Source organism: Alligator sinensis, unplaced genomic scaffold, assembly GCF_000455745.1.
Source record: "Alligator sinensis unplaced genomic scaffold, ASM45574v1 scaffold551_1, whole genome shotgun sequence".
In the NCBI taxonomy this organism is placed as follows: domain Eukaryota; kingdom Metazoa; phylum Chordata; order Crocodylia; family Alligatoridae; genus Alligator; species Alligator sinensis.
Window position 1 is genome coordinate 2,944 of NW_005842526.1, and position 11,900 is coordinate 14,843.

Here is an 11,900-nt window from a genome sequence, read left to right on the forward strand (position 1 = left end):
GGACGGCGACAAGGGGCTCTACCGGGACCAGATGCTGAGGAACTACCGCGCGCTCGTGTCCCTGGGTAAGGCCCCGCGCGCCGGCCTGGCTCTGCCCCGCGGGGGGGGGGGTTACGTCTACGCGGCTTAAATGATCAGGTCCAACCGTCATCAACTCCTGCAAGACCATTTTGGGCGGGACGTCAGGGGAAACGGCTTGACGGTGTGAGCCGGGAGTGGGACGCGGAGATGTTGTATTCAACGCTTCGTATGGAAAAAAATATATTTTTACTGGAATAGTTGTGAAGCCGACGCACAACGGCGCGCACTGCCCTGACGCTGTTTGCTTAAATTTACGGGGGTGGGGAAATGAAGAGACTAAAAATTGTCAACACACTAATTTTAGCACACCCGGAGACCTGCGCGTGATACGGGCGGGGGCCGTGTCACAGCCAGTTAGGTGGACTCATAACTCGATTTTTGGTTTGGATTATTTATGTGAGTGTATTTGTCCTCCTGCTTACAAATCAAGGAAACGTTATATATACTCTCTCTCACGCTGCCTAGGGAAACATTCCTTACAACTTTGAAACTGCCAAGCTTGCCTAATATTGTATTGGCGTCCATGCATTGTTACTAATGAATTTTTAGAAATGAAAAATTTCCCACAGAGAAAAATAAAGAACTGGAAAATTTTCTGCCCCACATCTCTGACTTTTTAAAATCCTCCTCTGTTACATCCACTCCTTCTCTTGGGTCTTCCCCTCGGTCTAACTCCTGGAGCTTCCATTATCGGCAGTTATTTTGCAAGGTGATCTCTCCCTGCCCTCCCGGGACATCCACGCCGTCACCAACCATTGCTCATAAAGAGTCACCAGACCCCTACTTGGGAAATAGTTCTTACTTGTTCACTTTCTTACATACTGCACCTTGGCCAGATGTTTAACTGCTCTAGTCTGCATGTTTCAGTGGTGTCTCTTCCTTGTTCTTCTCTCCTTGATTTCTAACACACAAACTTGAAGGTCTTACCAGCTTTGGCTTCCCTGTATTTCAAAGTGTATGTGTATCAAGCTCTGTAGTATGATAGGAGTGCTACATAGCTCTGGCTTTGTTCTAACTTCCAGCTTTTCACCTTTAAATTAGGAATAGCTAGGCCAAGCTCTGCTTCGTTGTCCTGTTGCCGAGCATGGTCCTCTAGAGCAGGGATTCCCAAACTATGGTATGTGCGCACCCAGCGGTACGCGAGATATCACTGGGCAGTACGCAGGAGAAAATGTGTAATGGTGGGTTTAATTTTCATTATAGTAATTATTGGCTTTTAAGGGGGTAAAATATAAAATTCGTGCTGGTGGGGGTATGCATGCAGCTGGTTAAATCTGGAAGGAGGGTATGCAGTAAGAAAAGGTTTGGGGATCTCTGCTGTAAGGTATCCACCTGCCCTGGGCTGCAGAGCTTTTTCTCATAGAGAAAAGCAGGGCTGGAGGGGACTTCCAGATGTCATCTAGTCCAACTCCCTACCTGAGGCAGGATCATCCCTATCCAAACCATCCCATATGGATCCTTGACTAACCTAACCTCCAGCATGTTTGCAGTCCTTTACAGTTCATTTCATTTGCAAATTTGCTCAAAAAGCTCTTTATCGCAGCATCTAGTATGTTAACAAACACGGTTGAACAGCACTGGGCTCGGGGCAGACCGGGGCGGACTCCGCTCAAAGTTCCCTGCTGTCCCAGCATGGCTTCATCGATAATTACTCTATACTTGCAGCTATGGAGCAGTTGCTTATCCTTCCTATAGTAGCTTTGTCTAGCCCATGTTTTGCCAAATTGTGTATGAGAAGGTCATGTAGGACCTTCCTGAAATCCAGATACATAATATCCACAGCATTCCCTTCATCCACCCAGGTCGTTACTTTGTTAAAAATCAAGTTTCCTTGGAATGATTTGTTCTTAAGAGATCTATGCTCGCTACTCATTATCTGCCACTCCTCTTCCAGATGCTTGTAAATGGCCTTTCTTAAAATATACTCCAATAGTTCCCAGGTATTGAGGTGAGGCCAAGCAGTTTGCGGTTCCCCATGTCTTTCTTTATGCCTTTTTTTATTTTTTAAGAGGGGACTGATTGTCCTTTTTCCAGCCCTCTGGTACCCACAACTTTTTTTAATATTGTTGCCAAGGTCTTCTCTACCAGTTCCTTTAGTACCGTGGGATGAAGTTTGAATTCATATAATCCCATCAGAATCTCTCTGGCTGTCCCTCTTGTTTTCTCATCTCTCAGCTCATCTCCTTCCTTATCCACATAATCCTTCCTAGGTGTCTGGTTGCACATTACTTTGTTTTTGTGAACACTGAGGCAAAGTAGCTGTTGAGCAGCTCCGACTTCTTTGCATCTTCAGTTAAGAGTTTGCCATGGCTATTTAACGGTGCACCCACAGCTTCCTTGGTGTTTCTTTTCTGATCAACACACATTTTGTTGTCTTTAACTGCTGTTACCAAGCTTGCTTGCTTTTCCTGGCTTTTTTTTCCCTGTCTCTGCAGGTTCTTGCTTTTTCCTGGAACTTGTATTTTGCTTCCTTGGTCGCCTGCCCCTCTTCCATTGCCTGTAGGCTTTCCTTTTGATTTTGAGGCATCTTAGAAGCTTCTCGTGTAGCCCCATTGGTCTCTTACATTCTTCTTATGCTTCCATTATGTTGAAACAGCTTCTTGTTGGAGTCCAATACCGTCCCCTTTTAGAATCTCCCAGGCATCCTGGGCTCCTTCATCCTTAAGTCTTTTCTCCTGTGGCACTACGCCTACTATCTCCTTAGGTTGCTTGAAATCCACCTTTTTAAAATCCAGCTTCTTAATTCTTCTGACTTCATGCTTTTCCTATTTCAAAAACATGAATACTCTCATACTGTGATCACTTCCTCCCAGGTTTCCCCTCCCCAAGATCCAAGATAGATGATCCCCCAGTTGTATCCTCAGCTGTCTGCAACAAGAAGTTGTCCTCCACAAAGTTAGGAACTTGTTTAACATTGAATGTTTGGTTGTGAGATTCTTTCAGCAGGTGTCTGGAAAATTTCAAGTCTCCCTTCAATACGGTCTCATAATTTTTGGACAATTTTGTCACCCCCTTGAAGAGCATCTCATCCACCTTTCCTTTCCTGACTTGGTGATCTATAACTAGTCCCCACCATTATATCAGAACTGTACCTTTTCACTATTCATCTTCATACAGATATACTCCAATTTCTCATAAATTCATAGACACTAGGGCTGGAAGGGACCTTGGAAGATCATTGAGTCCAGCCTCCTGCCCGAGGCGCAGGAAAAACCTCTAACCTCTTCCTGAACTATGGAATAAGTATGTATATTTTGGATGTATAGGGTGATGCCACCACCTTTCCTTCCAGCCCTGCTTTCTGAAACAGTGTGTGTACCCCTCAATGCTGGCATTCTCATTACGAGTTGTGTCATCAAATCTGTCATGCCAGTGATTTTTTCACAGACTGTGACTTCCAGCTCATCTTGTTTGTTCCCCATACTCTTCACACTTGTATATCAGAAGTGTTTTGAATTTTGATTTACTTGTTTCCATCTTGTAGCGGGGAGTAACAAACGATCCCTCTTTGTGCACTTCCCCAAACAGGATACCAAGGTCCCACACCAGACTTAATCTGCCGCATCCAGCGAGGGGAAGTGGAGCTCTGGGCCCATGATGATGAGGACCCTGGAGAGAGTGCATTTTTTGAGGGCCTGTCCCCGGGTGAGTCCTGGTAATCCCTTTCTGCTCCCTTGCCTCCATCCCTTGTTATAAACTGCTTGTTACCAGAATTATGGGCAGAGCTGGAACTCTGCAGACCTGCTCTGAACTCTCACCCCAAGGTGCTGACCTCTGGTGGTTTACCCTCATCTATCTTGTCTATGCAGATGTGTGTTCACACTCCTTTGCATTTCAGTTATGTGGGTGTAGGTAACCATTCCTTTCCTCTACCTATAATTAGGGCTGTGGCAATGCCATTCCTTTCAGCAATGCCTCCTGTCACCTTCCTCTGAAAATTTGAGCCTCACACACCTTGGTGAGGGGGAAGGTATGTGTCATGGGAGGTAGGGCTCCCAACAGGGGAGTTTATACGGTGATAGGGCAAAAACTTTGCCTAATGTTTCAATATTAGAAACAAATCTGTTATTCCTAGGGTATTGTGGGCTGGAATTTCCATCTTTGCTCAGCAATGTAAGAGCTCCTACCCCATCCCAAGGTGGGCATATCTCTATAGTGCCATCCAGTAGACTATGATGGGACTTGTCTTGCCCCTTGGGAATTGTCATGGTGGGCAGCAGTTCTGGAAGCCAGTAGAGAGACTGGATCTCTCCTACCCAGTGCCATTGGTTCCTCCTGCTTAGTTGAAACTGGAGCTCCCCTCTGTAACAGACAGGAATAAAGGCAACGTTTAATCAGTGATTTGGGCTGCATACTAACACGGCTTCTGGGTATGGGTGAGATTCACAGACTCTCATGCCATGAAGGATAAACTCATGCTTCATCTCTGGTGGCTTTTGTGTCACAAGTCCTGGGCCCTGAGAACTAGAGTCTACATGCTGGTTAACACCAAGCCTTTTGTCCTGGTGCAGATTCCTCTGATATGGAAGACACCTGGGACTTGTCTGCAGAGGAAATTGCTGTGGACTCATTCCCCGGGCCAGACTCTTCCCAGCAAGCAGGTAGGAAACAAAGCTCTGCTTCTTCCAGAAAGGAGAGCTGGAGAACTGATTTTTAGGCCCTGCTTTTTAGCTGCAGGCCTTCCCTTCCCAGAACGTTTCCTTGAGGGACAAGGGCTGATGTAGTTTGCTTTTTCTTTCTAAGCACAACAACCCTTAAGGCTTGATTTAAACCACAGCAGTGGCCTGTCCCAGAAAGGGCCATGCTCTGCATGCACACACACATGCGCGCGTGCGCACACATTCCAGACCCAGAAGTTTGTCTTTGGCCTTGTCCACAGACATCATTCTCACAAGTGCCAGAGACATGGAGTTCAAGAATGAGCATTGGGGATGAGCTTTGAGCAGTATCACGGGTGAGCTTCTGGGGCTCAAGCATAGCTGGGACCTCGGATTAGAAGAGAAGTGTTCTGCACTGACTTCTCCTGTTCCTGCCATTGCTGTGGTATAGATGAGCCCTTGCAAAGCCTTACTCTTCCTTTAGGCAGATTCCTCGGGTCTCGCCCTCAATTGTATAGATAAGTTCTGTGAGCCCCTCTACAGATCCACCCCAATCTGTGCTATCACATACATCCCGTATGGGTCTTCTCCCTAGGCGTATGAGGTGATGTAGTTTTCCCACCCAAGCTGTCCCTGGATTTGGGGGAGAATCAGTGGGAATCTGGATCTGAAAAATTCACTAGAGCAGCATTTCTCAACCTGTGTCGTGACCCAAAAGGGGGTCTCAAGAATATACGAAAGGGTTGTGAACAAACTTTTAAAAATGGATTATCCTTTAAAGGAGAAAAATGTGGGAAGCCATGGCTTTTCCCTTGCAGGCTGGCAGAGCTCTGGCCTGCAAGGGGCTGCTTGGGGCTCCCATGTCCTATACACCCCCACACACTGAGGGGCTGGGGGCAGAGGCCAGTGGGTCAGGAGTGAGAGGCACTGTGGGACTGGCCATTGATGTTTACAGGTGGGTCCTGGTACAAAAAAGGTTGAGAAACCACTGCTCTAGAGAACACGAGCAGTGTACTGACCAGCCCCTCCACCCCCAGCATGGAACCACTTGGAATTGGACTTCTTGTTCTCACAAGTGCCAAGGCCAGGACCTGCTCTGTGTCCCATCCTAACCAAGGGATACAGCAGGGCTTTCCCTTTGCCAGCAGGACAGGGACTAATTTCTGTAATCCAACAGGTTTTGAGACGCTGAGCAGAGCTGAGCAGCAGTCTCTTGAGGAAGAGCCTGCAAACCTGGAACTGGTTTCAGCCACAAACCAGCTACCTGCACAGTGCGTTCAGAGAACAGCTGAGCCACAAATGAGCCCTGTGTATAAGGAAGAATTGAAAGAGCAGGGAAACCCAAGGAGCCCTGAGGGCAGCACTCACAGCGGGGAGGTGTCGTATATATGTGGAGAGTGTGGTGAGAGCTTCTGGGGCCAACAGGAACTGAGAGTGCACCGGGTGACCCACCAGCTGGAGTCTGGCCACCCCTGCGCTGTGTGTGGGAAGAGCTTCCGCTACAAATCACGTCTTGCCGAGCATCAGAGGACGCACTCGGGAGAGCACCCCCACCCCTGCCCGGACTGCGGGAAGCGCTTCGCCCGCCCATCCCACCTGCGCGTGCATCAGCGCGTGCACACGGGGGAGAAGCCGTACGGCTGCCCCGACTGCGAGAAGAGCTTCAACCACTTGTTCCACCTCCAGGTCCACCTGCGTGTGCACACTGGGGAGAAGCCGTACCACTGTGGGGAGTGTGGGAAGAGCTTCAACGACCCATCCTACTTCCGCGTGCACCAGCGCCTACACAGCGGGGAGCAGCCATATCAGTGCACAGTGTGCGGGAAAAGGTTCCGGCAGAGCTCTGCACTCGCCAAGCACCGACGTGTGCACCGCGCAGAGACGGCACAGCACTGTGCAGAGTGTGGGAAGAGTTTCACGGACCCATCTTACCTGTTGGTGCACCAGCGCCTGCACACGGGGGAGAGGCCACACCGCTGCGAACAGTGTGGGAAGAGCTTCAAAGACCCGTCCTACCTGCGCGTGCACCAGCGTCTGCACAGCGGGGAAAAGCCTCACTGCTGCCCCGACTGTGGGAGGAGCTTCAGCAACCCATCCCACCTGCGCGTACACCTGCGCCTGCACACTGGGGAGAAGCCATTCATCTGCACACAATGTGGCACAAGCTTCAGGCACAGGACCTCTCTCACTAGCCATGAGCGCACGCACACAGGGCAGAAGCCATACCCCTGCGCCACGTGTGGGCTGAGCTTCAGGACCAGCTCCTCTCTTACCAACCACCAGCGTGTGCACACTGGGGAGCAACCGTACCACTGCACTCAGTGCACGAAGAGCTTCAGGCATCGCTCTTCACTCACCAAGCACCAGCGAACCCATGGGTCGGACCCTCAGCATTCACACTGGTCAGCTTCTGTGAGCTCTTGCCTTGCCTCTTCCTCATAGTCTGCACTCTGAAGAGGGGGTGAGGGGAGGTCCATACCTCATGTGAAATGCTGCTACTTCCCCACTACAGGCTGGGTTTGCGTGGCTTTGGGAATGGGAGCATTTCCCCATAAATGGGTCGTGGTTGGAGTTACAAGCTGCATTTGGGATGGGGGGTGGGGCAAGTGGGCTTAGGCTTCTGCCACAGGAGCTCTGGTTTCTCCCACTAAGTTGCCCATGTTGCACTTAGTGATGCCCTTTAATGTTGCTGCTGGGCGTTGTCTGAGGTGGTGAAATTTAGGGGCTTTGGAATTCAGTGTTGTGTTTGTTGGGAGGAGGGGGAAGAGTTGGTTGTGCTTCTTGGAGAACGGTGACAGCAGCAGCCCCTCTGCAGAAAAGCGACTGCCGGACTGGAGGGGGCCTTGGGAAAAGATGGGGGAATCCCCCCTGAAGATGATGGGAGTTGGGACAACTATGAGTGTAGCGGTGAAGTTTAGAAAGGTTTCTCATATTGGGGTGAGTGGCAATTGGGCTGTGGTTGGGATGGGCTGGAACAGACCAACAATCCCCAGTCGACAGAGCAGCCTCCACAGCAGGTGCTTTTCTGGACCAATTGTTTCAGCTGGGAGGTGGGAATTTCCTCTCTACCTGGCCTAGCCACATTGGTAAAACCCCAGGCATTTTTACACGTACCTTTTCATGCAGAGAAGCACCGGAGATCCATACCTGCATGTGAGCTGATGTGCACTGCATCATATACAGTTGTGTAAGTGGCGAAATGTGCGTCAGCATGCAAAAGATGTCAGCGGTGCATTTTTAAACTAATGCACCTTCGATGTGCTTTATTTCAAAAGCACGCTGCCACCATTTTCTCAATGCTGCAGCACTGGAAAAGCGCCGGGCACTGCGGCGCAAGTTTTGTACAAATGTCCCCAGTGTCACAGCCCATCTTCCCCACTGCTGCCAGCACCCTGAACAGCCACCCAGTGCCCCACTTGGCTCTTCCCCACAGCCAGCTGTGCCTGAGCTCTGCCTCTTTCCCAGGCTCCAGGCCTGAGTATATGCAGGGAGGATGGGTGAGGCTAGAGCAGGAGTATAGCCCTTATGGCCTGCTGATCTAAGCAGGGTGGAGCAGTGTGCCTAGAATAGATGGGGAGTTAGGAGACACAAGGGGTTTTTTAGGAGCATGCTTCCGGACAGATGGAGGTTTGGGCAGGTCTGGATGATAGGGGGTCATGGAGGGGCTGCTAAGGTCAGGAAAGGTTATGGAGGGGAATGGGGTGGTGGTGTGGGGGAATCGCCTGCCTGTCCTTCACCACATTTATGGGAATGACCTCTTTGAAGCTTTTCCCTCATTTTTTTTCTTATCTTTGGCCCATGTCTCCAGTCTACATTTTTCTGACAGCTTCTGGGAAATGTTTTTGCTCTCTGTCGCCTTGCTTTTGCCCTGGCCAAAACCAGAAGCCTCCCGTTGTGACGAATTCATAGAATCATAGAAGTAGGGTCAGAAGGGACCTTGTAGATCTTCAAGTCCGACCCCCTACCTGGGCAGGAGGAAAACTGGGCTCAAACGGCCCCAGCCAGGTAGGCATCAAGCCTCTTCTTAAAGACCCTTGATGCCCTTGAATTCACAAACTCCATGCTGCCTGCCCCCAGAGGAAGGGGTAATTCAGTCATGCAAGGTTCAGTCCTAGAGCTGGTGGGACAGGACGCCTCTGGGAGGGGAACAGCAAAGGGTGGATCAGCAGTGAATTGTGCAGAGCTCTGCAAACTGTCTTCTAATTGTTCTGAATTTCCTCTTATGTATTTTGGATGTAAATCCTGAACTGGAAATGCTTGCAGGGAAACGATTTTTGGTTAACTAAAGGGGCCATTGATTTAAAAAAAGAAAGAAAAAATCTTTCCAGACAGAGTAACTGAAAATACTGAAAAAGGCTCTGACCAGAGAGGAAATAGTTCCTGAAAACTGAATTGAAAAGCAAACATCATAATGAAAACTAACCATGGATTTTTTGTGGGGGCTAGAAACCTCCGCCTAGGTGGCCCAAGTGGACTGTTTCCCATAGAAATGGGTGTGTATTTGGGTTTTTTTTGTCTTCAAACACTAAATTCTTAGATGAAGAAAAGTATTGGTCAGCTTTTTATTTTAAAATTCAAAGTGCTACCTGTGTCTCTAGGAGAGAAGGGGGCAGCCAAGGGGACGCAGAGTTGTCCCGACTGAGGAGTGAACTGGACCAGGGTGTAAATTGCTGGCCTGCAATTGCCCCTTCTCTAATCATGGCCACTTCTGCTCCTTTTCCGGCCCCGTGGCCCATGTAGGTGCCCCACCTCACAACCTGAAGCACAGGTGTTGCATGCAAACATGCTCAGATTCACTTGTAAACTTATGTCGTTAATAGAACAAAACTAGTGTGCTGACAGTACGTGCATGAATTGGCTACAGTGGCATCTTGGTATAAAAAGAAATCTCAGACGCACATTCTATAAAACTGTTTGAATCCCAATTCAGAATTTAAGCTGCCTATACATGTGTTTGGGGGTGGGGGTGTTTTATTTAGAGTGGTTCCTAGGTAGCCGCTCTAATTAAAATGCCTCACCATCGGGTGCATAAGCCCCTTCAGCTATGAAAATGGCCATGGGATGCTTTATCTAAACCAGCAGTTCCCAAACTCTGATAGATTGCACACCACCAATTTAAAATGCTACAACCTTAAGTGCCACCAGCAAATCTTTGTCATATACAATTATAACAAATCTGTTAATGTGTACCACTAGTGGTCCCCATACCACAGGATGGGATCTGCTGTTCTAAACCTCATTCAACAAACATTAGATAAAACACCCCACCAGCCACTTCTAAACCTTCAGTGGCTTATACATGTGACGATGAGGCCACGCTGGAGCATTGTGATTAGAAAGCAGAGCAGACTCGATTAGACTGCTCTGATGCGTTATAATTAAAACACGAACCAGCACATGTATTGGGCACCCTTAATGCTTGTATGGGTGGTTGTAGTTTTAAACTGCTGTGTTTTAACTGGCAAGTACTACTTGAATGTGTTTAGGTTTTAAGTATAAACGAGTGGTTCTCATCCTTATTAGACTTGAGGCACCCCTTGGAAAGTAGCAGCTCTTAGTTTTTCACTAATTATTTTACTATGGAAAAATAATTGAGCAGTTTTTTGTAGCAGAATTTGGGCCACAGCAGGGCAGAATGTTTTCATACTATGGATTCCTGTTTGAAATCTCTGGATTTATCTTCTGAATCATGTTTGCACACCTAATCATGGTAATGTTGCATGGTGCCCTGCGGCACCCCTGAGAGGATCTGAAGGCTCCCTAGAGTGATGCAGCACCCTGCTGGAGAATTGCTGATATAATCAAATGGTTCTGTGTTTGCAGGGTAGCTACTAGGTCTTTCTACGAAACTGTCACTTCTTGTGCTTGTCAGCCTTTATTAATCCTTTTGGTTTTATCTTCAGTTCATGAAAGTGATTTTGCATTTCATACAAGCCCTAAATTGACAGGTCTTAGCCCACCTGAATAGTTTTCTTCCATTTTTCCCCCTACAGTTAACCAAGAGGTAAGCAGCATTTGCTTCTCCTGTGATGCTAAGTTTGCCTTGCAACCCATTGTGAATCTGCAGTTGTGACTTATTTTGCACATGTGTGTGTGTGTGTGTATGTTGTGTATGCCACTTGTATCTTGATTTGTTGTAACAACCATTAATTGTGTGTGTAAAAAAAGAAATAAAATCACAGCAGTTAGTAATTACCATGCCATTTTAATGCTTTCTTTTTTTTTTTAAAAGATGCATGTAGTACATAATCTGACTGCAATGATGCTTTCCACACATTTCCAGAAGAAAGTCATTTAAAGATCCTGATTCCTTGTTAACAGAGTTGTGACTTAGGGAAGCAAATGAAAGGTGTTTGAGGTGCAAGAATCGCGAACTTCCCATTTGAGAAGGACAAGAGCTGGTGAAGAATGCATGGTTTGATTAAAACAGGCCTTAGACCTTCAGGTCGAAAGTGTTCATCTGAGAGTTGGTGTGAACACAGCGGTGGGCGCTGGGCAGGGCTGTCCTCCTGCACTGATGGGCAGCATCGTGCCAGGCTGCCTGGATCCTAGCATCAGCTTCTCCCTGCTAGCCACTTTGACACCTGCTGCCCCACTCCAACTTCTGTGCCAAGTATCACCTGTGGACCCCCCACCCTAAAGTAGCATTAACCCCTCTCTGGCCTTAAGGGCCCTTTTCTACTGTCTGCCCTCTTCTGCCTGTCCTAAGGGAACAGCACCATGCACCTGGGGGGCTACAGGAATGTCCTGCCCCGGACAAGCTGACACCAGCACCCAGCAGAACCGGACTGGCACTGGCTGAACATCCGTGGGGCTGTCAGACTTCTGATTGGGGTGGGGATTGGTCCAATAAAATAAAATGAAAATCTAACTGAACTTTTGGCTGAAGTAAGTTAACAATTACCTGCTGTCTGCACTTACCTTGTAAAATGTCTGCATGCCTTAAACAGCACCAGTGTGCTATTACACAGTAGTAAAGTGACTGGGCTGTTTAGGCTGTAAAAATATCTGCATGTAACAACTGAACTACTGTTCATAATCCTAGCAAGTAGGATTATGAAAATAAAGGCCACAACAGGCGCCTCCTTAGCCTACCTGCACCTGTGCCACATTGCTACAGGAAGGAGTATGTTCAAAAAGGGGAGGAAGGAGGACCCAGGTAACTATAGGCCTATTAGTCTTACCTCGGTCTTGGGGGAGCTGTTTGAGAAAATTATCCTG

At 48.2% G+C, this 11,900-nt stretch overlaps 1 protein-coding gene across 9 annotated transcripts; it reads left to right on the top strand.

The window, feature by feature from the left end:
- Nucleotides 1-6: 6 nt before the first annotated feature.
- Nucleotides 7-11,550, top strand: LOC102387619 (zinc finger protein 501-like). Of its 9 annotated transcripts, none has more exons than XM_025213393.1 (7): nt 7-65; nt 3,610-3,726; nt 3,965-4,051; nt 4,593-4,682; nt 5,857-7,091; nt 10,673-10,683; nt 10,912-11,550. In XM_025213393.1, the coding sequence occupies exons 1-7, from the start codon at nt 32-34 to the stop codon at nt 10,919-10,921; spliced, it is 1,584 nt and encodes a 527-aa protein (XP_025069178.1). In that variant the 5' UTR covers nt 7-31; the 3' UTR covers nt 10,922-11,550. The 9 variants fall into 9 exon arrangements, 7 of the variants coding, with proteins under 7 accessions (XP_025069178.1, XP_025069177.1, XP_025069179.1 ...); XM_025213392.1 differs by having other exon boundaries at nt 11,001-11,550; XM_025213394.1 differs by having other exon boundaries at nt 5,857-7,081.
- Nucleotides 11,551-11,900: the final 350 nt, after the last annotated feature.

Excerpts from the sequence above, each read along its gene's own strand:
- LOC102387619 (XM_025213391.1), top strand. The coding sequence starts at position 32 with ATGCTGAGGAACTACCGCGCGCTCGTGTCCCTGG. Across the intron at positions 3,727-3,964 it reads TTTTGAGGGCCTGTCCCCGG|GGCTGTGGCAATGCCATTCC; the intron begins GTGAGTCCTGGT and ends ACCTATAATTAG. Across the intron at positions 7,092-10,911 it reads ATTCACACTGGTCAGCTTCT|ATGCATGTAGTACATAATCT; the intron begins GTGAGCTCTTGC and ends TTTTTTTAAAAG.